This window comes from Mesocricetus auratus, unplaced genomic scaffold (genome assembly GCF_017639785.1).
Source record: "Mesocricetus auratus isolate SY011 unplaced genomic scaffold, BCM_Maur_2.0 Super-Scaffold_100010, whole genome shotgun sequence".
NCBI lineage: Eukaryota > Metazoa > Chordata > Mammalia > Rodentia > Cricetidae > Mesocricetus > Mesocricetus auratus.
In genome coordinates, this window is record NW_024429194.1 from 70,326,680 (window position 1) to 70,350,537 (window position 23,858).

A 23,858-nucleotide genomic window follows, 5' to 3' on the forward strand; every position below is an offset into this window, starting at 1 on the left:
ATTCAGCCCTCTCTTCTATTTGAAGCTCCTAAGGTCTCTAATTTTATACTGTCCCCTTCATTCCCTACATGGTCTTACTTTGTAATTTACTTTAAAAATGTGTGGCTTATTATAAGCATTCATCATCTGTAGGGAATTTAATCACTACATTTTACTTATTTGAAGAAATTGTTGTCAAAGCAGTTCTTTGTGAACTTTTTATCTTAACAAAGAGATGAATTTTAAATACTTGGTGATGTAGGAGTTTGGGGTTTATATTTAACAGCAGTTTCTATCTGTGGTTATGAAGTCAGACAGAAGTATAAAACCAGCAGCTATTCTCTAGGAAACCTGACTGCTTGGGGTCAAAGGTTATATTAGGTCATGAATCAACCTGGGAGATTGAGGTGAAGAAACTCATTTGTAGGAAATGTTCACCTTTAAGCAATTCTCCCTGGTCCAATTGAAGCAGGGCAATAAATAGAGTAGATAATAGAAGCTGATCAAATAAAATCTCAGAGATGAGAATCCCAAATTATAGGTCACATTTTATGACCCAGTAGGGATTTTTGACCTATGGCAAAATAAAACTTGAAAGTCACAGCAATAACTTTAAGTCATGAGAGAAAGAGAGATCAAGGGCACTATTACCCATGTGGGGGTTGGGGGAGGTTCCTTCAGAATGTAAGCACGTGCTCTTGTTCATTTTCATATATTCAGATAGTCTCATAGCATGTGAAAAATCAACTGTCAATCACTTTCTTTGTGGGTAACTACATATAATATAAGGGGATCTGGCATCAAAGCAATGACTACTAGTATAATTTGTTCTCCCTACATCCAGAAAATGTAACATTCACTTGTAACATTTTGGAATAATAATTTTCATTGCAAAGGAACTTGCAATTGAAGTTTTCTGTGAAATTCTGAAAATTTTGTGAATTGAGTACGGAGAATGCTCAGGGCAACTATTCATGAAAAAGTAAGAGGCCGAAGGAAGTACATGGAAGCTTCGAATCTCTTTTAAGGTTTGGGAGCCTATCTAGAAGAAGATTATGTGATTTAACAATTAGGACTCTCTATAAATGGTTTGGAAGTGATGATGAATGTTGTATCACGTGTCTGCTTATAGAATTAAGACACAGGGAAAATCTGAAGGAACTGAATTAAGTTTTTCTGGATTTTTTTTGTGATGTTCTGGTTTTCTGTAGCTCAAAACAATCTTGGTCTTGCCCTGTAATTCAAGCATACCTTATACTCACAACTTTCATTTTGCAGGTGTTGAAGTTACAGATGTGTGTCAGCATACCCAATTAGCTTCTTGGTAACATAAACCTTTGGGGAGATTCTTATTTTATAACTGAAAATGTCAAGTAATATGGAATAAGAAAACTGCCTGAATTGAACAGTAACAAAATGATATAAAGATTATCTATAAGAGCATTACCAAGCTGCTCAACCCAGACACTGGAAACAGCACATTACAGCAGCATCCCCAGCTGCAGCATGAGTCCCAATTCTCCGCAAGCAGAGAACAGTGTTTCTTGGAGAAGTCTCCCGCAGTACACTTAATGATGCTTACCTGTGCACTTGACCTTTCTCTGGACCCTTCCATTCTGTATGTCAGGATAAACCCTTTCTCCCTGAGGGTTGCCTGAATGCACTGCTCTCATGGGTGTGTTATCTAATGAGCAGCCAGAGATTTTGTTTTATTTCCTTCTTGGCTTTTACCTTGTGACTAAAAAAGCAGCCTCTGTGGATTTTTCCAGTCCTACTGAGCACAGGATCACCAGCACTACCTTCCAACAATCTTGTGGATGTTCTGCAGACTCATCCTTCTTTCATCAGAGTGCTTCACAAGTTTTAAGGCACCATTACTCCCTATATCTACTTAGGATTATTTCTTCACATTTTCCAGTCTCTGATGCTGTTTTGATAGCGGGTAACTCTGGTTTCTTTGTATGAGCCAGAGGTAATACTAACAGAAGAGAGGAGGCACTCGGGAGAGGAAAAAGACATAGAGAAGAAGAATAAAAAATAAACAGGAACATGTGTGTTGAAGTATCAGATTACATCCCTAATATAAAGGTCTGTCTCCCTACTTGGCTCCAAGCCTCTCTGAGTCAGGACCCATAGTCTCTTTACTCACAGGTCCCCAAGGTATAATAAATAGCAAGGTCTTGTTGAAATTTGTTGCATGAAAATTTGTTGATTAATGTGGATATGAACACATATGAATCGTATATGTTGATTAGTCTTCTAAACATAACATCCATGTTCAAGAGAGGAAACCAGAAAGCAGGGCACACAACAGACAGGATCTAGGTTTTCAATTCACTGTAGGCAGGACAAAATAAAGTAATTTTATGTAGGGACATAGTGCTGAGGGAGTCAGGGGAATACCTTAGCCACGCCAGTGAGGTGAGATGTACATGTAGAAAGCTGCAAGTTTTTAGCCTGTACACCTTGATGGGTTTGTAGGAAAGCCTAAGTCTCTACCTGTGAAACAATGACCATCATCAAGGTCCAAGTCACTAAATGAGCTCTCCCAAATTTCAAATATTCTTTATTAGTTAATTGCTCTTATTTGGGAGGAGGTGTCTAGAGCACATAAGTTACTGTGTTAAAACACCCAAGATAAACCAAGTTTTAAGGGGGGGTAGTATAGGTCTCAGCGCATGGTTAGCCCAGTCACATCAGGGCTTACATGCAACAGAGAATCAAAAGGGTGTGTCTGTATGGTAAAGGAAACTGCTCACCTCATGGTGGCTATAAAGCAAAGAAATAGAGAGGAAAGGCCTTGGATCCCAGTGTACTCTTCTGTGGTCTGTTTGCTTCAATAACTCCATTGGGCTGATGACCACACCTTTAGCCTCTAGGGAACATTTTAGATCTAAATTGCAGCAATATAATCTATCCTTATAACAGTAGCCCGGGTTGTACACTACAGAGCGCCACTGGGCAAGCCACTGTGAAGGGGAGTTCCAGAATGAACCTGTCTTACAGAATTGAGGCTTCTCTCTTGTCACCATCAGCTTCTGTTCGCATTTCCCCTCAACCCTTGCCAAGCTCTACTCTGCTCCTATGAATTTGATTCTGTATATTCCATAGGTGAAACCATATAGTATTGTCTCCCTGCATTTGATGAATTCTCTTTACACATGGCCCCCTGACTCTGCCAATGGTATTATATATAACAGGATTTCCTTTTCTCTCTTTTTATAAAAAAATCTTTATTTGTATATTTATTTTATATCGATCTGAGTGTGCACATGTGTGCACAGTGTGCACAGAGGCCACAGAATGTCAGATCCCCTAGAACTGCAGTAACAGGTGGTAGTGAGCCAACCAATGAGTGTTACCAGGAACTGGATCTTCTGCAAGTGCTCTCAACTGCACAGCCACCTCTCAAGTGCTGATCTCCTTCCCTTTTAAAGTTAATGTAAAATGAAGCAGAGTACAGATTCTCTAAATACACTAACCTCAGTTCTGTTGAAGATATATCCAGAAATGACACTGCTTGATCATAAGTATTTCTACTTTAATAATTTAAGACTTATTTTACTTTATGCATATTTTTGTGTTTATTTGTGTGTTATATGCATATGAATGTTGATGCCCATGGGAGGCAGAACAAAAGATGTATATATCCCCTGAGGTTGGAGGTTGGAGTTAAGATTGGTTGTGATTCATCACTTGATATGAGTCCCAGGAACCAAACTCAGGCACCTGAAGGAACAGCAGAAGAGCTATCCATCTTAACTTCTGAGACATCTCTCCAGCCCCTAACTTAGTGTGTGTGTGGATATGTGTGTACGCACAAGCACACACGCGTGCTTGCATGTGCGCACACACACACACACACACACACACACACGCAAGGTCATGAGCACACATGTACACACTCTCCATACTATATCCTGCCATAGTTATAACAATCTACATTGTTGTCTACAAAACCAAAGGCCTATATGCTACTTTTGCCAACATTTGTCACTTTTTAAATTTTATGTTACACTTATATATGGATTTGTACATGTGTGCATTCATGTGGAAGTCAGAGAACAACATAGGAAAGCAGGCTCTCTCTTCCCACCATATCCTGGGATGAATTGAAGCTTCCCAATGAGAACCCTTAACTACTGAGTTACATTTAAAGGCCTGGTTTTGTTTTCCTTTAAATAAAAGCCACCCTGACTAATAACCTTGCTGTTTTGAAGTTTTACTTCATTGTTGGTTTTTTTTAGGGGGGGTAGGATATGACCTTGCTCTTTAGCCCAAGCTGGCCTCCAGTTTATTATCCTACTCACTCAGCTTCCCTGGTGCTGGGATTACAGGTGTGAGGAACAGGTTTCTAACACATGGGCTTTGGAAAACACACTAAATCATAATGGTAGTATTTGCAGCAACCACGAAGTCGAAACACATTGTAACTTAGGTATGATGGATGTTTCCATGTCACACAGCTGTCCCAAGTGTTAGTATTCAGGCATCTGTACTGGCCTGCTCTTGGGGTTCTGTCAGGATATGTCCTCAGCTGCAGCCACCAAGAGCACCACCTGTGCACATTCACTACATTCCCTTTTAAAAGAGCCCTGCCCACTTCCCATCTCTCTCTCTCCCTTTATCTGTCTGTCTGTCTATCTCTGTCTCTGTCTCTTTCTCTCTCTCTCTCTCTCTCTCTCTCTCTCTCTCTCTCTCTCTCTTTCTCTCTCTCTCTCTCTATTTTCCTGTCTTTTTGTCTCCCCCATCTCTCTCTGCCTCTCTGTTCTCTTCTGCCGCCCCGTCCCCAGAGCCCAATCTCTCTTCTCCCTCTCCTTCCCATTCACTTTCCCCCAATAAACAACCCTCCATCCAAGCTCTGCCACATGGCATCTTTCTCATTCAAGATGCTTTTTAAATCGCAACAGTAAGTACTTCTGTTTGGAACAAAGCTTAGCTATTTATACTTGCAATGTTCGCTGACGCCTCACACCCAGGCTTCTTGTGATTTATGTATTCAGCCAGCAGAATGGGAAAAGAATGGGTACAGACAGCAAACCTGTTTCTAAAACTCTGGGTCACTCATATCCACTAACTGAGGGACTTTAGCCATGCCCCAGTGAAGGAAAAAGAGATTTCTGGGAACTATTAGCAAGCAATGTCTGCCACAGTTGGTTGTGGTACAATTTCATCACAAAATATAGGACTGCCAATGGGCACTAGGAACTGCTTTCTTCAGGGTACAAGAGATTAACCGTGAGAATAAAAACTTGGTCGGTAGCATTGATTTGCCACCTGTAGTAGAGTTCACTCTTCTATCAGTGAGCTCCTTTCATCCCCACAGACAGGGATGGAAAGACTGACAGAGGCTGCCGGCACAGAGTAAAGAGAACACAGCACTGGGTCATAAGTAGTGGGGATTTAACCAAATGGTTTTAGGGCTGTGTTCTTCTTCCATGGGAAGTTAGAAGCACAGAGGCTTCACATACAGCCCAACACTTCCTTTATGCTTTGTGTCTGAAACCATTTCAGTCACACCAGAGGGCAAATCCAACACTTATTTCAAGACCTGTACTTAAATTTAAAATCAGTTATTGTTAATACAGTTCTGAAAAAGGGTACTGGTTAAGTAAAAATAACTTGATAGGGAATCAGTATTTATTGTATTCAGCAGCTTAATTTTTCAAATCTGCCTCTCTGGAATTTTCTCCTGGATGTTTAAAGTCCAGAAGTCTTTCTTATTTTATATTTATCACTGTCTGCTGACGTTTAAAAGTTGAACAGTGCTATAATATTTTTAAATCCATGCAGAGTCGCTTACTAAGAATAAAGACAGTTGCTTAAACGAGTGCCTTTTGTTAAGGCCTTTCATTTGCAATGGAGTTTCCATACAGGCCTCTTGTTGGTGGTGACCCATCTCTGAGTGTTGGGGGAAGAGTTCATCATAGTGCAAAGGACATACAAGCTTCCTGGCACAAGCTTATATCCCTGAAGTAGAGCCCGGTGACACAGGATCAAAACCTTCTACAGCTTCATGTGCAGCTCCTATGGGACTAGTAGACACCAGCACATTGGTATCTCCATGGAGCACAGCAGAGCTGGAGCCCAGAGAGCCTGAGATGGCATACTGGATGGGGGTACCTGAGAAGAGCTTTGAGGTGTATTGGGGAGGAGGAATTGCATGGTCCCTAAAGAGGGAGCCTCCTGTGCAGGGAGGGCCTTCAGCTCTCAGCTCAAAGTCTATGGCACATGCAAGGAGGCAGCCATGCTGCTTGAAAATTGTGCAAGGCTACACCAAACCTGCTCTTCCAATCACTCCAACTTTATTCATGAATTCTAACACTCTTTGTAATTGTTTTCAATTATAAAAGAAGTATGTAATTAAGTTTACAAAATGTATAAGATGAAGATACAAAATAAGATGAAATAAAATGTAATGAAAATGATTGGACAAATTTTTATTTATGAGTAAAAATACTTATTTACATACTAGAATAATATTCTAGTCATCATTTTGATCCTACTCTTTTGCAAGATAATTATTTCAAGAATGTTTTCACATCATTTTGAATTTTCAAAATGGCCACTTTAAGAACATATATAGCATTCTTCCTTGTACATGTGTCATAGTTTCACATTTTGGTTTTTTCCTATGGGTTAGTAGCCTAATACAGAGCCAGGAAGATAGTCTGGATAAAACCAAACTTCCAAATGCTTCCTCCTACTCACCAGTGCCCAGAAGGAGGCACAGTTTCTACTTTGCCTCTTTTCTGCATTAGCACCTACCTCTGAGCAATACAGAGCCCACAGAAACAACTTCTGCCACGTCAAACTGTGACACTGTGACAATCTCTTTATATGGAGGCTGTTTTGATTTTTGGTCCTTCTATATATTATCTCTTCTTACCAGAGTATAAAACTGAAATTAAATAGGATGTATGTATAAATGTAAATATGTAATATGTACGATATTACAATTATTATACATATGAAAATATATAAATATAAATTAAAATATGTATAAATGATATCTGTAAATTAGATGTAAAAGGCAGATAAAAATCCCCAGAAGATGTCAGCTACCTTCCATCTTCCTTTTATTGTATCAAATAAACACAAAATGTAAACCAAAGAATTTCATTTTTTTAAAGATTCATTAGCCAAATACAGAACTAAACTGGGTCTGTGAGTTCAAACACTAAAGACTGGAAGCCCTTTGATATAGCATTTGGGTTATCTTAGCAATGAAACTGGGTTGCACAACTATCCAATAGATCTGAAGACACAGGATGTTAAAGTCAACCCAAAATGTAATTAGTCATTTGATTAAGTGACCCCACGCTGACGTGATCAGACAATCCCCATCACTCTGTCTGGTTAAGAGCTCTGAGAGCAGCATTAAAGAGTAACAATGCCTTTAAGAAACCTATAGATACTTGCACTTAATCCTAACTGTTAAGGAGTTAGGGTTTTACACAATAACTTTCTTTTTGGTGTTTTCCCTTCAGTTGTCTGTGTGGAAAAGATGAAATGTTTTGTTTGTTGCTGAAAACCCTGTATCAAGTTAATGGTGTTTCAGCATAGCTGGAAGTAGTTATTGTAATAAAGTGGTCTAGAAATAGACAGTCTGTCAGGTAGATGACATTTCTCAAAGCCAACAGAAGCCATTTATCAGTGTGTTTCATGGCTAGGACCTACTCTGAAACTCTCCCAGACATCTTATTCAGATGTATGGAGACTGCAGCATTGCATTTCTGTTTGCTATGAGCCTGTTCCACTCAAACAGCATTTCTTATGATATAGATTTGTCAGTTAGTTTGCAAATAAATACAGAATAGTGATTTGGGCTGTTATTGTTCCATTCCTAGCATGGCAGTCAATGCTCATTTCCCTGAGTGAATACAATAAATGCATAATGCCTTTTACATCACTATATTAATAATTAGAAAGCTTGTGGAGTGTTAGTGCACAAAATACACTGGCCCTCTTGTTCTTGTTGATGGTTAGAGAAAATGAGTTTACTTCCTCTTCTGGAAGGAATTTTGAAGTAGATCAATGACTTTACTAAATCCTTGCGATTAGAGTGTGGTTCTGGAAAGCACAGGAATGAAGGCTTTCTGTTCTTCTTGGGGGTTAAGAGAAATCTTCTCACCATTGTAGACTAGCAAATACTTTGTATACATCTTCTTTTAAGGGCCTTGATTGTCTCGCATACCCTTCACACATAGTCTATAAGTAATATTATAAAATTATTTAGCATGCCTACATTTTGATTATGACCATCTGAGCTGTAGGAAAAAAATGACAGTGATAGCCATGCCCAACACAAGGCTACTCTAGTGTTCAGTTAGTACAAGCAAACGAAACATGCCTGGAAGCACACTGGAACAGGCAAGGAACCTTTTCAATAATGAGATTGTTAACAGATCACAGTTGTTGAAATATTTTTTGGGGGGTTTTACGAGACAGGGTTTCTCTGTATTGTTTTGGAGGCTTTCGGTCCAGCCTAGCCTCGAACTCACAGAGATCCGCCTGCCTCTGCCTCCTGAGTGCTGGGATTAAAGGCGTGCGCCACCACTGCCCAGCCTGTTGAAATATTTTTTAAACAGTGCACAGGTATTGGTCAGTCAAGGGGATTATATTTTTTGCATTCACAGGTGTTTGGTATCTATGCCTACTGTAGAATTTTCCTGCAAGACACACAACCCTGTGGGTGATAAACTTGATAAGACCAATTCTTATCTTTTTTTTTTTTTACATGTAGTCTATTCTTTTTCTTCTCGCAGATAGCAGATTTAGATTTTATTCTGATTGTTGTGAAATGTGCCATCTGTGAGCTTAGCTCTCTGTGCCTGGTTCATTTGTGAGGAAGCATCCTGTTGTGGCAGGTGTGCATCCAGATCAATCAGTTCAGATTTTGGCTTTGCCTCCCAATAGCCTTGGGAAGAGTTATTTAAACTCCCCTAAGCTCCTCCTTCAGAATAGTGGAGTGATAGCACTTCCTCCTTCCTACAACATAGTCCACACTCAGTAGCCATGGACAAATTGTGGAAAGTGGTGTCTGCCATACAGTTAGCTTTCATGAGACCATCACATACCAATTACAGCTCTCCATGTGAATCTGTGTGTAGTCAGATGCTGGCCCTGTGTGATCTTTGGTTTTTCTCTCCTGTATCTTTTTAATCTATTTTCTATGTTCTTCTACTGTATCTTTCAGGCCTCAGATTGCATTTAAAAATTTTGGTACTATTATTTAATTTTCAAGAAATAATCTGTATTCTCAGAAATATGCTTATTTTCCTAGCCCATTGTTCTTACCCTGGAGACGATAATGTAGAGATGGTGGCTGGTACTTTGTGAACCATCTCTTTCTTTCCCTATCAGATTTCTGACAGTTTTGACTGCTCCCTTAACATTTTACAGGTTTTCTCAAATATTGGTTGCTCCTTGATCTCACACAGATGTGTAAGAGTAGATAGACAGAATCACTAATTTGGAGTTTGGACAGGAGAGCCAGCTTTGTAAAGCTGAAGGGGAACAACTCTCTACACTATTTGCCCCTTGAATGCTGAATTGCAACTGTGATCTTTGTTCCAAATGACAACGATCTCTATGCAAACCCTGATAGTGTCACTTTCTGGGATATATTTATTTTCTTTACAAGAAACTATCCATTCTGTTTTTGAGAGTAATTGCTTTCTTTTAGCACTTTGCCCAAGGCAGCAGGAGGTGAGTAGGTTGATTATTCAATAGTAGATGCTGTCTTTTTTCGCTCTTTGAGACCAGGACTCCCTTTGTAGCTCAGGCTGACTTCAAACTTATGATCCTTGCATCTTAGCCTCCCATGTGCTGTAGGCAGGTGCCACTACCCTCAGCTAATCAGTTTTCTTTGATTTTGCCCAGATGCACTTAGCTGCATGTCCCATCTCAGGTCTCCATGCTAACTCAGCCTCCTGGGAGATCCTTAGAGCAGGTTGTTAGAACCATCATTTGTAACACTCTGCTATTACACATCATTCCAGCCTCTTGCGTCTTCTGTTCTGCCCTACCATTTCATCTGTGTTTTATTTTCAACAACAACAAAGCATTTCTTTCTCTATTGTGTTTCCTTTTATCTTTGTGTTTGCATTTTTACATTTTCTTTTCCCCCTTTAACAGAGCTTTTATAAGGATAAGAAGAACTGGATATTTTCTTTTTTATTATTTTAAGTTTTGATGTAATTTTAAAATGCATTCCCCAAATATCTGGTGTGAGAACTTAGTTAACCTGACATCAACACTGACAGTGTTGGCAGAGCTTATACACTCACTGGAGATTCGCATTTGAGAAATGGGCTGCTGTCACCCTATTGCCACTATTTCCCCTAATCAAAATGTTTATGTTCTTAGATAATGAAAACAACCAAAGGAGATGATACTGCATCCGGTCTTAGGGGAAGATGTTGTATCGAATACCTACCATGAGCAGTTAGTCCTTATATGAGTCCAACATGGTAACAGCTAGCTGTGAGGGGAAGAAAGTATTATCCAAAACCCAGTGACTCAGAGGGACTTTAATAGCACAAACGAAGTTACAGAGCTCACAAGTTAAAGATCCAGAATTCAGTCACAGCACATAGCCTTCAGACTCAGGGCCCAGAGTCCCTTGAGCATCAACCTCTTCCCTGAGAGCTAATCTTCATGGTACCAGAAGGTGATGTGCAAGTTTCCAAACGGGGGAAGTATTCAACCATCCTACTCATCCTATGACACCTATGAACCACAGCAATGAGCAGCATGACATGATAAAGCAAGATTGCAATAGTGGCATGGATACAGATACCTTGGTAGTAACCAGCCCCTCGCTAATTGGACCAAAGACCTGCTCAACAAGAGTAACTGGAAACCCAGGCAACTACTGGAGGCCAGTGAAGTCATGGATCTTAGAGGAGAGTTTCAACTACCAATATATTAAACCAGCATAATCTTTAATACATTCTAGGTATTTATCTTCATATCCATAGGTGAGTGTAGTCCTTAGGCCTCATTAAGGAAACTTCTCTTTGCAACAGATGGAGACCATTATAGAAAACCATAAACCATCAACATGTAGAGTTGTGGAGCCCAGTCCCAGTGGATATATCTATAAAACACTCCCTCCTCACCTGAGGCTCAGGGAACATTACTGCAGAGAGTGAGGAAAGAGTGTTAAAATCTGAACGAGGGCAATAATAGACATGCTATAGTGGCATGCAATGGGCAGGGCAGGGCAGGAGGCATCAACCCTGCACAAAGAACACAAGAAATAGTCTTTCCTGGGGAGGAATACACCAACTGGTTATTCAATACCAAATGGTCAGCCTTGGAGACATACGTATAAGTAACATTATACAGATTGAATAGGGTTTTTAAAAAATATATTTAGGAATGTGTATGTATGTAACAACAATTAATGAAAAAAAGAGGCCATGAATTTGAAAAAAAGAAAAAGGAGGGGTATGAGGGAGGGTTTGGAGGGAGGAAAGGGAAGGGGGAATGATGTACTTACAATTTCAAAAAATAAAGAAATTAAAAGAAAAGAAATTCCAGTTTGTAGGCTTTTCTTCTTGACCAGTATCTTAAGGATTATAATTCTGTGAGGGACCAAGGGGTTGGGGGGGGTCTATGGAATGGCCTTGAAAAAACAGCATACTTGTTTTGTCTGCGACACAAGTACAAAGAATACTTCACTTGAGTGTGGTTATGAGGAATAATGAATGTAATGAAGAAATTGTATCTGGCATTTTAATACCACTCAGTAATAATTATGAACCACAACATAATGAAAACAATTGTCTATGAATCTGCAATGTTCTCCAACTTATACAGAGGGTTGCATGGTGTCTAGAAATCTATTTTTGTGTTTTCATAAAAATATACAATAAACAGTCTTCAAATAAGAAATTGTAAACATTATTTTATGCACTGTTACCGAAATGTTGAAAACAGAATCCCAGAAACTCAGCAAAAGACAGAGAGAAATGACCTTGTGGTTTTAAAAACAGCAAATCATCAAGAAAGCAAACCACCCCATGTGAGTAATCAGGACTTGATTAATTGTTTTTGAGGATCCTTAATTGCCTGCTGTTTATCAATATAATTTAATTGCCCAGGCACAAGATTGTGATATAAATAGAACAAGTACTATTTTATGAGCAATGATGTCATGTCTTTCTTCCACAGAAGTGATATGAAAGACAATACTCCTGTTATTTGGCTTTGACACGTACACTAAAAATAGTGCCAAAATACAGCTGAATTTCATTTCTGGTTCTTGTGTGTAAGATACAAGAGTATCAGCTCAGCATTCCTCCCTTCGTTTAAAAGGGGGGTGTTGATGATTGTGTGGGCAACACACATACTGAAATAAGAAGGTACAGAATGTGTGGCCCTGCATACGGATGACGTGTTGACTTGTGAAGCATATATATTTTAGGAGTTGGAGTGGGGAGAGTGTAGGGTGGAAATTATGTAAGTACAGTACTCATGTCTGAAATTCTCAAAAAATTCTTTAAAGGGGGAGGGGAAGAAGAGTGGAATCTAGACTGGGGTCCTTTTAGGCACAGACACCTCTAAATATTTACACAATTTTAATCATAGTTCGGTGTTATAACAGAATATCTGCTGTTACATATAGTGAAGAGAATGTGTATCACCCAAATGCCTAATTTTATAATAACATAAAATTTTGTAATGTACACATTTGTCACTTTCTGAAAGAATCCCTTGAGTGGCAGTAATACAACTCATTTTCAGTTGGAGGCATTAAAGAAAGTTAAGCCTTGACTGGAAACCTGAAGGAGAAAGAACAAGGTGTCCCCATCTGATGCTTATAAATGTTTCTCTTATTTCATTCTTAATGACTGTTTTAATGCATCTGTACTTTTCTGGAAAATATATCTTCAGCAACACCTCCCATTTTTATTATCTAAGCTGATTCCAACTCTTGGGGTATAAATGTTACTCACAACTGTTATCAGATGGCTAAACATTTTTGGATTTTTAGATTTTGTGTGTTTGAGGGTAGCCTGGTAATATCACTAGCCAATGTTCTAAATGTAGGCATGAAAAATTTTTAACTTCCCCCAGTGACTCAGAAACTAGTTCCTTAGACAGAATGCAAGTAATAAATTTTTATAAAATTTATATTTAATGTTTTATATACTATGTCTATAGTATACTCAATTGAAATTGCTAAGACTAAATCATGTGAGCTTGTACAACTCACTAACATTCTGAATAATTCAGTTTTCAGTTTGTTTGATATTGTTATCTCTTTAAATGAGATACAGTCTCTTACTGAGGCTAGCCTGAACTCACTGTGTTGATGAGGATGACCCTGAACTTTTTGATACCCCTGCATCTAACTCTGAGTGCTCCAAGTTTATGCAGGTCTGAAATTCAAGGACTTCATGCATACCAGGAAAACACTCTTCCAACTCAGCTACCACCCCAGAAAAATTGGTAGTTGTTAAAATAACATTTTTTGTTCTCTAAGATTTGCTGTTTGCTGTATATTTCAGTCAACTGGATAATATAATGTAAAGTTAAGTTTTAAGTTACTTAGGGATAGCAACCACAAAGTGAATTATTTGAAATTTTTAACATTGTCTTTCAGTAGGCAATACTAAAACAGAGTGTATGTATTATATATATTCTAAGTGAACAATGGATGACTTTATGTTATAACTTATGCAAATGTCTTCATTTGTTTGTAAATAACATACTAAAATCGGAAATCGTGAATCACATTTCAGGTTCTTTTACTAAAATATTATTGAGCACCCAATTTAATAATTAATATACCTTCTGTGTGAAGTGCATGCTTTGGAAATGCAAGCATGCTGTCATTTCCCACTGAATGTAATCCACTAATAAAAACTAGCATGATGGGGAGAAGTCATATGAGATGGCAGAATAGGACAGTCTCATGATTATCTTCTCCTATGCAGAAATACATCAATCTAAGCAGTTATTGATGTGCAAAATACCTTCCAAATATCTACAAAAAGAAAATTACAGCCACTGTACCTGGTACTGGCATGAGAAATACTACACTGAAGAAAGGACTATTGTGCATTACCCACAGTACAAATAGAAAGGCAGCCTGTGTATTTGGGGAAAATGGGGAAGTGATCATAGAAGTTGGCTTTGGTGTCTCACACCAAACCCACTACAGCAAAAAACAGTACTAGGGATATTGCCATGATTCCTAAATCCAGATGAATACCAACAGGCTACTCTGTTACCAGACAGGATCCCATAACCCATAGTTGTGTCTCTGGCTTTCATTGCCACCAACTGATTGCAGTAGCTCTGAGGTCTGAAACAGTCTCAGTAGCTGCCAGACATCACTAGCTTAGGGCTTCGCATGTAATTAGCATTGCATAAGCTTAGTGACTCTGGATTCCTCCTGGCACTGAAGTGGCCATGGTGCCAGGGATGGGAAGTGGATATCAATACGACACTAGGATATCCTCTCACTCTTGCTTGGATGGTTGGAGTCAAAAGAAGTAGTGTTCTCTTGAGAGTATGGAAAAAAGAGCTCTTCCATGTGATTGATAGGATCATACTACTGCCACTATGCAAAACAGGATGTAGGGTCCTCAGAAAGTTCAGAAAGGGTCCACATGACCCATCAATTGAACTTGTTGGTGTATCTTTAGAAAATGAAACCCATATGTAGAAAAGACACTCGTTTTCTGTATATAGTATCAAAAGTAATACTATAAAAATTCATCCAACAATGGATAAAATGCATGTTCATATATTTGTACAATGGAAAACCATTCATTCACACTATGTCACTGTGGCTGCTGAAATTGTCCACATGTAACTATGACTTGTATCTTGAGAACAATGCCTATCATTGTTCCTTGACATGACAATGGGACACTCAAACTATTGATGGTATTTTGTAAGCCTGACAACACTGAGAGAGTAACACTTCGCACCACAAAATGAAAATTATGGGAGCATTTGACATATATGAGTATTTTGATAGCTGGATACATTTCACTATACCCTAATGAGTAACTATTGCAATATACTGTATGTAACAAATCCCTGAACTTAAATGTGTTGTATAGCTAGTTTTCCTTCCTTACTGTGAATGGTGGCAAGCATGTAATAGTGAGCCATGGCATGTAGAGTTATAAATTGAGTCTCATTTTAGTTGAAGCAGTTACTTCATTACATAAGAAATTATTGTTCAACTCCTCCTTGAAATGTGAGATAGTGCTTTCTGCTCAGTATTGATGCTTTCAACCTTGCTAATTTTTCATGTTCCTGTAACATATATATCAATATTTACCTGAGGCTGCTTCTTTAATTCCTCTCATTTTTTAAAACTTAAATTCTATTTCACTTCTGTTTTTATGATTACCCCTTGCTGTAAATGGAAATAATTGAGAAAATAAGTGCACAGCCATTAAAATGAAGTATTTGTGTATGGCTACCTATAAACCACATCAATAGTGACAGATATATCATGTTCTGGGAAACTGTGCTCTATGTGGCTGTAAATTCAGATTTTCATCATTTGATTTTCTAAAATGTAATTTTCATAGATGATAGCTCAGTAAGGGCAGAAGTCACACACATCTTGTATATCAACTTTTTTTCCTGCTATATGCAAACCTGTTGGCATATAGCAGGAATTAATTAAGTAATTAATATTAAATTAAATTAATGAAATGGTTATATGTTTATATATAATTCTCTAAAGAGCTACATAATAAAGATTTAACAAGAAAATGCTCAAACTGTATGTGACAATATGCCATAGCAGCCTAAGTTAGTATCCCCAGTCTTCAGAGTGGGAAGAAATGTAATCACAGCATTCCTATTAAATGTCAAAGACCCAAAGAGTGTGTTTGTAGGTGAAGGGGATATGCTGTGAGTGCTGTGATGTAAATAAAGCCAAGTGGGAGGCTGTGTGTAGGGGTGAGCTTGGCAACTAAATAGGGAATGGTGAGAGACACCTATAAATAAATACTCACCTCATGGGGCAAGCAGTTCTTACAGTCGTGGTAAGTCAGGACTAACGGAGGAATGGAAGGATTGCACAGGTAGTTGTGAGTGTGCGGCGGTCACAGATGCTCCATTTTATCCATAGTTTTGGACAATGACCATTTCTAAGAGCTTAGCTTTCTCCAAGGGACTCTGGGCATCTCCCCTGGCCTTCTTCAAATGAACATCACTTCTGAAGCTTAATTGATTTCTTCCTTTGTGCTCTTAAGAAATGGCATAATTTTCCACACCAGTTCTATTACAAGGAAAGAGCAGTTAATGCTGAAGTAAATACACCACATGGTCTCCTTTGTAATCAAAAGTTCCTCTTGGCTGGGGAAGCCCTGAATTGCAAAGACGTTTTTCCTAAAACCTGTATGCCTTGTATACATGGCTTCCTGCCATAGTTACCTGATTTGGCCATCAACCCTTACTTTGGTAGTAGAAATCACTGGCAACGGTAACTGATTCTTGGGGAAAAGGACTGCCGAGGTAAACATATTCTATTTCTGAAACAATGCTAAAATATTACAATGGTATAAAATGTCTATTGTTGGCCTATTAACTCATTAATCTGAGAGGATGTTTTACATTTAGTTTCAGTGAAGGATTCTTACCCAGTAGCAAATGAGTTAGGGCTTAATTCTCTGGTTGTATTCCCAACTTTATCCCTTTCAAACCTGAGTGGCAGAGCTAGGCATGGTACTGTCCTATTGACTCTCAGCACTCAGCAGGCAGAGACAGGCAGATCAAGAGTTTAAGGCCAGCCTGGACTATGTCACATAGCTCCAACCAGTCTGGGTGATATAGGGCCCAAGCCAAATGAATAAATAAACTTTAAATGAGCACAAGAAAAGGGGAATATGTGAAAAGAAAAGAAAAAAATGAGGGTGCTGGCTGGGGGAAGAGCATTTGCCTAGGATGCTACAGGCCCTAAGTTTGAGTATCACCACCAAAAGCCAAAGTAACAAAACTAGCATGTGCATCTGTGAGTTTGGGGTTACTGAGACTGAGATAGATCGACATTCTGCCAACCAGAGCCGATGGGGTGGAAGGACTCAGATGGTCACTCAGTCTTCCCTCAACAGGACAACACCCATCCCCCATCATACCATGCAAAAACCCTATGCCACAAGCCTAGGAAACACACAGGAAGACTGCCTGCCTCAGCAGGTAGAATATTCCAGTACAGCATGAGGCTCTCAAGAAACAAGTCATAGTTACATGTGGACATTTTCAGCAGCCACAGTGACATAGTGCTATTAAATCAGGTCATTTATCTAGATCTCAGTCAGGCCAATGGACCCAGAAAATCAGGTGGGAGGAAGAAAATAAAAGCATGTTGTAAAGCAATCCCAAGGATCACTTTTCTCCCCCTACAAACAAAAGAGGAGACTAGAGTACTGTGGGATTGTCTTATCATTCATCAGCCTTAGCAGAAAAGGGATCACAGCATTGGGGAAAGGTAATATACTTCTGATGGAAATCTGAGACCCAAGCTACATTTTTGTCAATTTCTGCCTAAGTCTCCTGGTCTGTAGGAACATATATATGAATGCCAGGCAATCATGAACTGCCTGACCTTTGTTAAGTCCTGTAACTTACATTACCTTCAGAATTATTGTGTGTTCAACATATTATTCACACAGCATGATTGTGTGTGTGTGTGTGTGTGTGTGTGTGTGTGTGATTTGAAGTAATTGAACAAATGCCATAGATTCTTGAAAACATGCATGAGTGATGTGGTCATATCTATTGAATGTGAGTTGTGTGTTTAGTCAGGATATCTTATATTGATAGTAATAATAATAATAATGAAACCCTGAAGTCCCAATGGCTTAAAGCAACAAAAATCATTTTCTTACTCATATTATCTGCTCATCCCAGGCAGTGTGGAATGCACCCCAACGTCCTCCTTCACAAACTCAGGTTGGTCTTGGGGGCCTCTGGAAATTACTAGTTGTTGTGATGTGGATCACATGTGAGTCACACACAGCACAGCCTATGCCTGGGACTGCTGCATATCAACACCCCGCCCCACGTGACCAAAGGAAGTCACATGCCCATGCTTAACCTGAAGGAACTGGAAATCTGCCATCCTAGAGTGTGTCAGTCTGAACTGGGATTATGTGGTGAAAAAAAAATCATAGACCACCACCACTATAGTTGGTTTCTGCTTTACAGTGGAATCATTTGTAATAGAGAAGAAGTCTTCTAGATGTTTCTCTGGTTACTAATAAATACCAGTATATTCTATATACACAGTTTTTGACTACCAAGTAACAAAATTGATTTTACACTTTTTCAGTTTTGAGGTTTGCCGGCACTAAGTGTTATAGTAGCCTTATAGCTGAATGTTCTAGATTCTTTAAAAGGATAAAGCAACTGTGTAAAATTCTACTCTTGTTTCCTTTGTCAAACAGACATCGATGAATGCTCTGAGGGCTTTGTTCAGTGTGACAGCCGTGCCAACTGCATTAACCTGCCTGGATGGTACCACTGTGAGTGCAGAGATGGTTACCATGACAATGGGATATTTGCACCAGGTGGAGAATCCTGTGAAGGTCAGTAAAAGAAGTCATAGATGCTAAATCTCCCTCAAGTTGGAGAACACAAAGTAAGGTGTAAACAATAGACATAGAGTTAATCCCAAAATCTCTTACATTTTTGTTGTCAACAGTGATTAGAAGTGTGTTTAAAAACCAATTTGCCTCATATTTATATTAATGTATTATATATCAAATGTGTGACCCCAAATATCCTTTTTATATGCTACCCATGGTTGAAAGATATTTTAAAATGAAAAAGCCCATTTTATCACATAAACTTTTGAAAATGGAAGCATTCAAAATCCTGACCCCCAAACAGGTAGAAGAATTAGATGAGGTGAACAAGAAGGTGGAGAACCAGGGCTAGATAAAAACACAAGAACGAGACAGCCTTGGATGATACGCCTTGTGTGCTAGGCTGGGCTGTTTCACCCAGGGATTGACATGCTGTTGTATTACCAGTTAGCTAATAACCGCTTAACATGGTTCCAGCTTGACTTTGCAGCTGGCATTACCCCACCATGGGCATTTCTAGCCTGTGCGAAATCAAGACGGGCTACTGTATGTAGACAGATTAAGATGTGATTTTCTTCACCTCCCCAAAAATACTTTGTATTCCATAATGCTGTGTTAAAATTGGCTATTCTAAAAGTTATACAAAAAAGCTAGAAAGATGGCCCTTTCTGCATCTGCAGAACACCCATGTCTGACAGATCATAACTGCCTATAGCTTCAATACTGGAGGACTGAATGCCTGTCCTCCATTGGCACATGCACTCACATGCACAAACTATGCCCAAACACATAGGTGTAGTTAAAAATAATCAGAATAGGTCCTTAATATATGCAAAATACATGCTTATCAACTGACTAAAAATAATGCAAGCATACAGCAGTGTAAGAGAGAGCACAGTGAAACCACCAAACTAGACAATTTTGTGCGTACAAAGAAAGGTTTAGTGGAGATCAAACGGCCAAGCCTGTCTCTGGGGGCAGAAAGGGCAGAGAGAATAGGTAAAAGATGGGGAAAGCCTTGCCAGTTTTATGGGGTGCAGGTTGAAGTGGGAGGGAGTGTATAAGTCAGACTAGCCAGGGGTGTGAGGTGGGGGTGTGGGAGCTGGGGCAGCCTGGGAACTAGCCGTGGGAACCTTGATCTGTTGTAGGTTTGAGTTTATAGAGAACAAGATGGGCACTGCTGAGGATAGCAGGCTGTACGGGGTAGATAAGGGAAGTAAAAGCTTTTCCTGGCGATCAGAAAAACTACTTCACTAGGTTTCTGAGAGATGCTGGGTTTAGTTAGCAGTCTTTCTATTTACCTAGTGACAGTCTAGCCTGTAGCAAGCCGAGACTGTCATTTACGACGTTGTCAGAAGCACTGACATTTTTATGGCCCATTTTGGACTTAACAAGCAGGATGAAGATTAACACTAAAAATACATCCTCACTGTAGCTCCTCTTCCCATAGTTTTCACTGATTCTTATGGATAATCTGTGTTTCATTTTAGCTGCTATCATTGTATACTTTAGTTCATTTGAACAGGAAGAAACAATGTCCCTCTACTATCTCACAAATATGTGCCCACAAGTCTCACATGGGATGTTGACTTAGTTATTTTTCTATTGCTTTGAAGACACTGTAACCAAGACAACACCATATGCTTGCCCCTCACGCGGGCCTCTTTCCTAGCCTCAGATACGCAGATGCAATGGCCTTTGAAGCACCTCAAGTGGGATTCTCATGGCATCTCAGATCCAATGGACACCATCTGAGCTCTTTATTTTCTCCAAGCTTTACAGGTCCCTGAGCAAGGTGTTCAATCCATTATCTCAATGGCATCTTTTCTTTCTTTCCTTCAAATCTAAAATCCACCAGATGAACTCATTTCTAAGTTCATTGTATCAGATTTCTAAATGTATTCATTCAAAATAGACCAAATCGGATGCCCCATCAGGTCTGCAGTTACCACAGTGGTCTAATGTCTCCCTTATCTGGGCTTTTATTGCAGTCTTCAGAGTAGCCTCCCTCTTCTACTCCTGTCTCCCTGAGATCTGTTCCCTTCTGTTTACGCTTCTCTCAGAGTAAAACCCAGACCCTACCCATGGCTGATAAGGACCTACTTGGCATATGTGCTTGCTTTCTTGCCATTTTAGAAACATAACCGATGGATTCCTTTGCGTGAGCTCTTCTCTTTGCATGGAATGCCCCCTCCCCACTCCACTGCCCAGGCTTTTACTTAATCCAGATACCCTTGTAAATGTTTCACCTAGACTTTCCATTTGAAATAGGCTCCCACACTTTTTACTTGCCCTGCTCCACTTTCCTTCAGAGAAATAATAAATTCTCCCAGAGTCCTATTACATGCTCTTTTGTGTGTTTGCTGACTATATACCTTAGAATGCAAGCTCATAAGCTTTGTTTGCTTGTCAACTGCTAGATCTCCAGGCCTGGGACAATGCTGGGCACATGAGAGGTGATACAGTGATTTGTCTAGTGAAAATTACTGAGATTCGAAGTAGGTGGGTAGGTAGTGTGATTGTAGTGTTCTCAACTTGATATAATTTAGAATGCCATGGGCCTCTGAAATGTGTGTGGAGGGCTATCTTGGTTATATTAACCGAGGTGGAAAGAGCTGTGGGTAGCACCCCTTCCATGGGTTGGGATCCTGGAGTTTATGAAAAAAAGAAAGTGAGCTATACACAACATTCATTGCTCTCTGCTTTTTGACTGTGGATGCAGTGCTCCCAACCCCTTCATGCTCCCGGGACTGTTACCATGGACCATCATACACCCAAATAAACCCTTTCCCTTTGAGTCACCTTTGTCAGAGTATTTTTATCACCACAGCAAAAAAGAAACAGGTATACAAGTGAAAGAGATCTTTAAAACTGAAATATGTTAGGCATAATCCACATTAGAATTCAATGTTGAGTATGAGCTACAGTATAGATAAATAAATATTTGATATATTAAACAGACATAGTGTTCAAACAAAAATAACTAGTGCCCTCTTGATTTCAGAAAGTAAGAAGATGATTACACCTTAAAATAGAGCATGAAAAACATAAGACAGCAAAGTAAGAGATTCTCTCTGATCCACAGAAACCCTTTTCAAGACAATCCCACTAGCACAGAAAGCTTTCTTTTAAAAAACTGGAAGCTTTTTCTACTATTATCTACCAATAAAATTTGAGACATTTATTACAAAACCATACTATTTTCTCAGAAGGCAGCCTTCTCTGGAGGACTGCTTTAAAAGAACTGCTATGGATTAAGAAATAAACCAGAAGTCTATACAGCTGCCCATTTCCTGCAATTGGAGTGATTTGGCAAATTGTAATATTAGTATTTAGAAAGACTCCGTTGTAAGAGTATGGTAATATCAGTGAAGGAATCATTTTTCTGTTGCTTAAATATAATGGACTTTCAAATTGGGGAAAGCCACAGCAGTGTGTTTGCAATTACTCTGAAGTGCAGGATTCACACTTGAAGACATGGATAATGGCTGTACTATGTCACTACCTTTTTGTCTATACTTATGTCCATCAGGTGTGCGTTTACACACCACATCCATACAAATCCTTTGCAATTCTTCCCCCTCCTCTTTCTCAGCAGTTTAGATTTCCTTCCCAGATGATGTGCTGGAGTGCCCTTTCCTGCTCTATGCCATGATTTCTCCTATGCCCAGGATTTGGAAAACTGGAGCACAATCCAGAATTGTCCCCATAATTGTCTATTTTACACTCATGTGACCATATTGTTTTCTTTCTTTAATTTTTCAATGATCTTCAAATTGGGTGAAGTCTGAAGCATTTTTTCAAGCCAAATATTGCACATTTTTACCCAGGCGTTGGTGGCACACGCCTTTAATCCCAGCACTTGGGAGGCAGAGGCAGGCGGATTCTGTGAGTTCAAGGCCAGTCTGGTCTACAGAGCAACTTCCAGGGCAGCCTCCAAAACAATACAGAGAAACCCTGTCTCGAGAAACCAAAAAAACTGCACATTTTTTATTAAGTCAAGAAGAAGGTGCAATTAAATGAATCTAGTTCAACCCAACAAGCAAATATCGAACATATGGACAGTCCCTTTGGGCACAGCAATGGGTGTCTCAGGACAGAGGGTACTGTGAGTTCTTAGCAGGTGAAGAGGCCATGAGAGAAGGTGGGAAATGCTGAGAAAACTCTTAACTCTAAGAACACAGATAAGAGGAGTGCTATGTGGGGTTGGGGTGTTTCTTCCCTTCTCCATTAAGGAAACCTTCTCGGAGTGTTTTTGAATTTGTTCCAAGACTTTGTTAAGCACAAGGAAATTACTGATGTGAAGCGGATGTATGGTGATACATTATTTGGGATTTATTAAAGTTTGCCTGAGGGTTCATGAAGCAAGGCTAGCCACAAGTCATAGAGGGCCAGCAATGGTGATACATACCTTTAATCCCCAAAACCATACTAGTTAGCCTCAGGTGGTGGTGGCACACACCTTTAATCCCAGGACTCAAGAGACAAGCAGATGGATCTCTGTTAGTTCAAGGCCACACTGAGCTACATGAAATTGATCCAGTCCTAAAGAGACACACAAAGGTGATCTCGGCACTTGGGATCACACGCCTCTAATCCCAGCACTAGGGAGGTGGAAACAGACAAGAGTAATATGGCTGGGCAGAGAGAGGAATATAAGGAAGAAGCAAAGTCTTAAAGATTTAGTCTCCAGCCACATCGAGGATAGGCAGAAGTCTATCATTGCAGTCCGAGGAATTTTGGAGCTAGCCAGATCACCCTTTCGGTCTGAAGTAGAAGTAAGAGCTAGTGGCTGGCCGCTTTGCTTTTCTGATCTGCAGCTTGAAGCTTGAGCCCCAATATCAGTCTCTGGGTTTTTATTTTTCATGTTCCAAGGGTGTGATCCAAGGAAGTAATGTTCAGTGTCTGATATGAAATTTGAACGTGAGTCTGATGGACTGTTTTTGAAAGGGTAAATAGTTAGAACTTGTTTGAACCAAGTGCACATCTTGTTCCAGACCTGTTTCATTAATGCCATACCTATGTATCCCACACTAGACAACTTCATGCTGAAGCCCAAAGGAAATCTAACACCACTCCCTGAGCAGAGATCATGCCTGATGTCCTCCCTGATCCTTCTTCCATTCCCTTATGAGATTGTAATCCTCTTTCTGTATAGCAGCAACTAAATTTTCTATGACTGAAACAGTCTTAATTTGCCTTTTCCCTATGTTTAAAGCCAGAAAGCATTTGCACCTTCTTGACCAGGACCTCAGGGTGATTTTGCAACAATTCAGTCCAGTCTCCTGACTTGTAAACTTAGGG

At 39.5% G+C, this 23,858-nt stretch overlaps 1 protein-coding gene across 2 annotated transcripts in view; it reads left to right on the forward strand.

Moving 5' to 3' along the window:
* Positions 1–23,858, forward strand: part of Nell2 (neural EGFL like 2) — a 276,472-nt gene that overhangs the window by 239,510 nt on the left and 13,104 nt on the right. For both annotated transcript variants that reach the window (XM_040753915.1, XM_040753916.1), the window contains exon 17: positions 18,414–18,554. In XM_040753915.1, the coding sequence (XP_040609849.1) occupies positions 18,414–18,554 (141 nt within the window). The remainder of the gene's footprint in view (positions 1–18,413; positions 18,555–23,858) is intronic.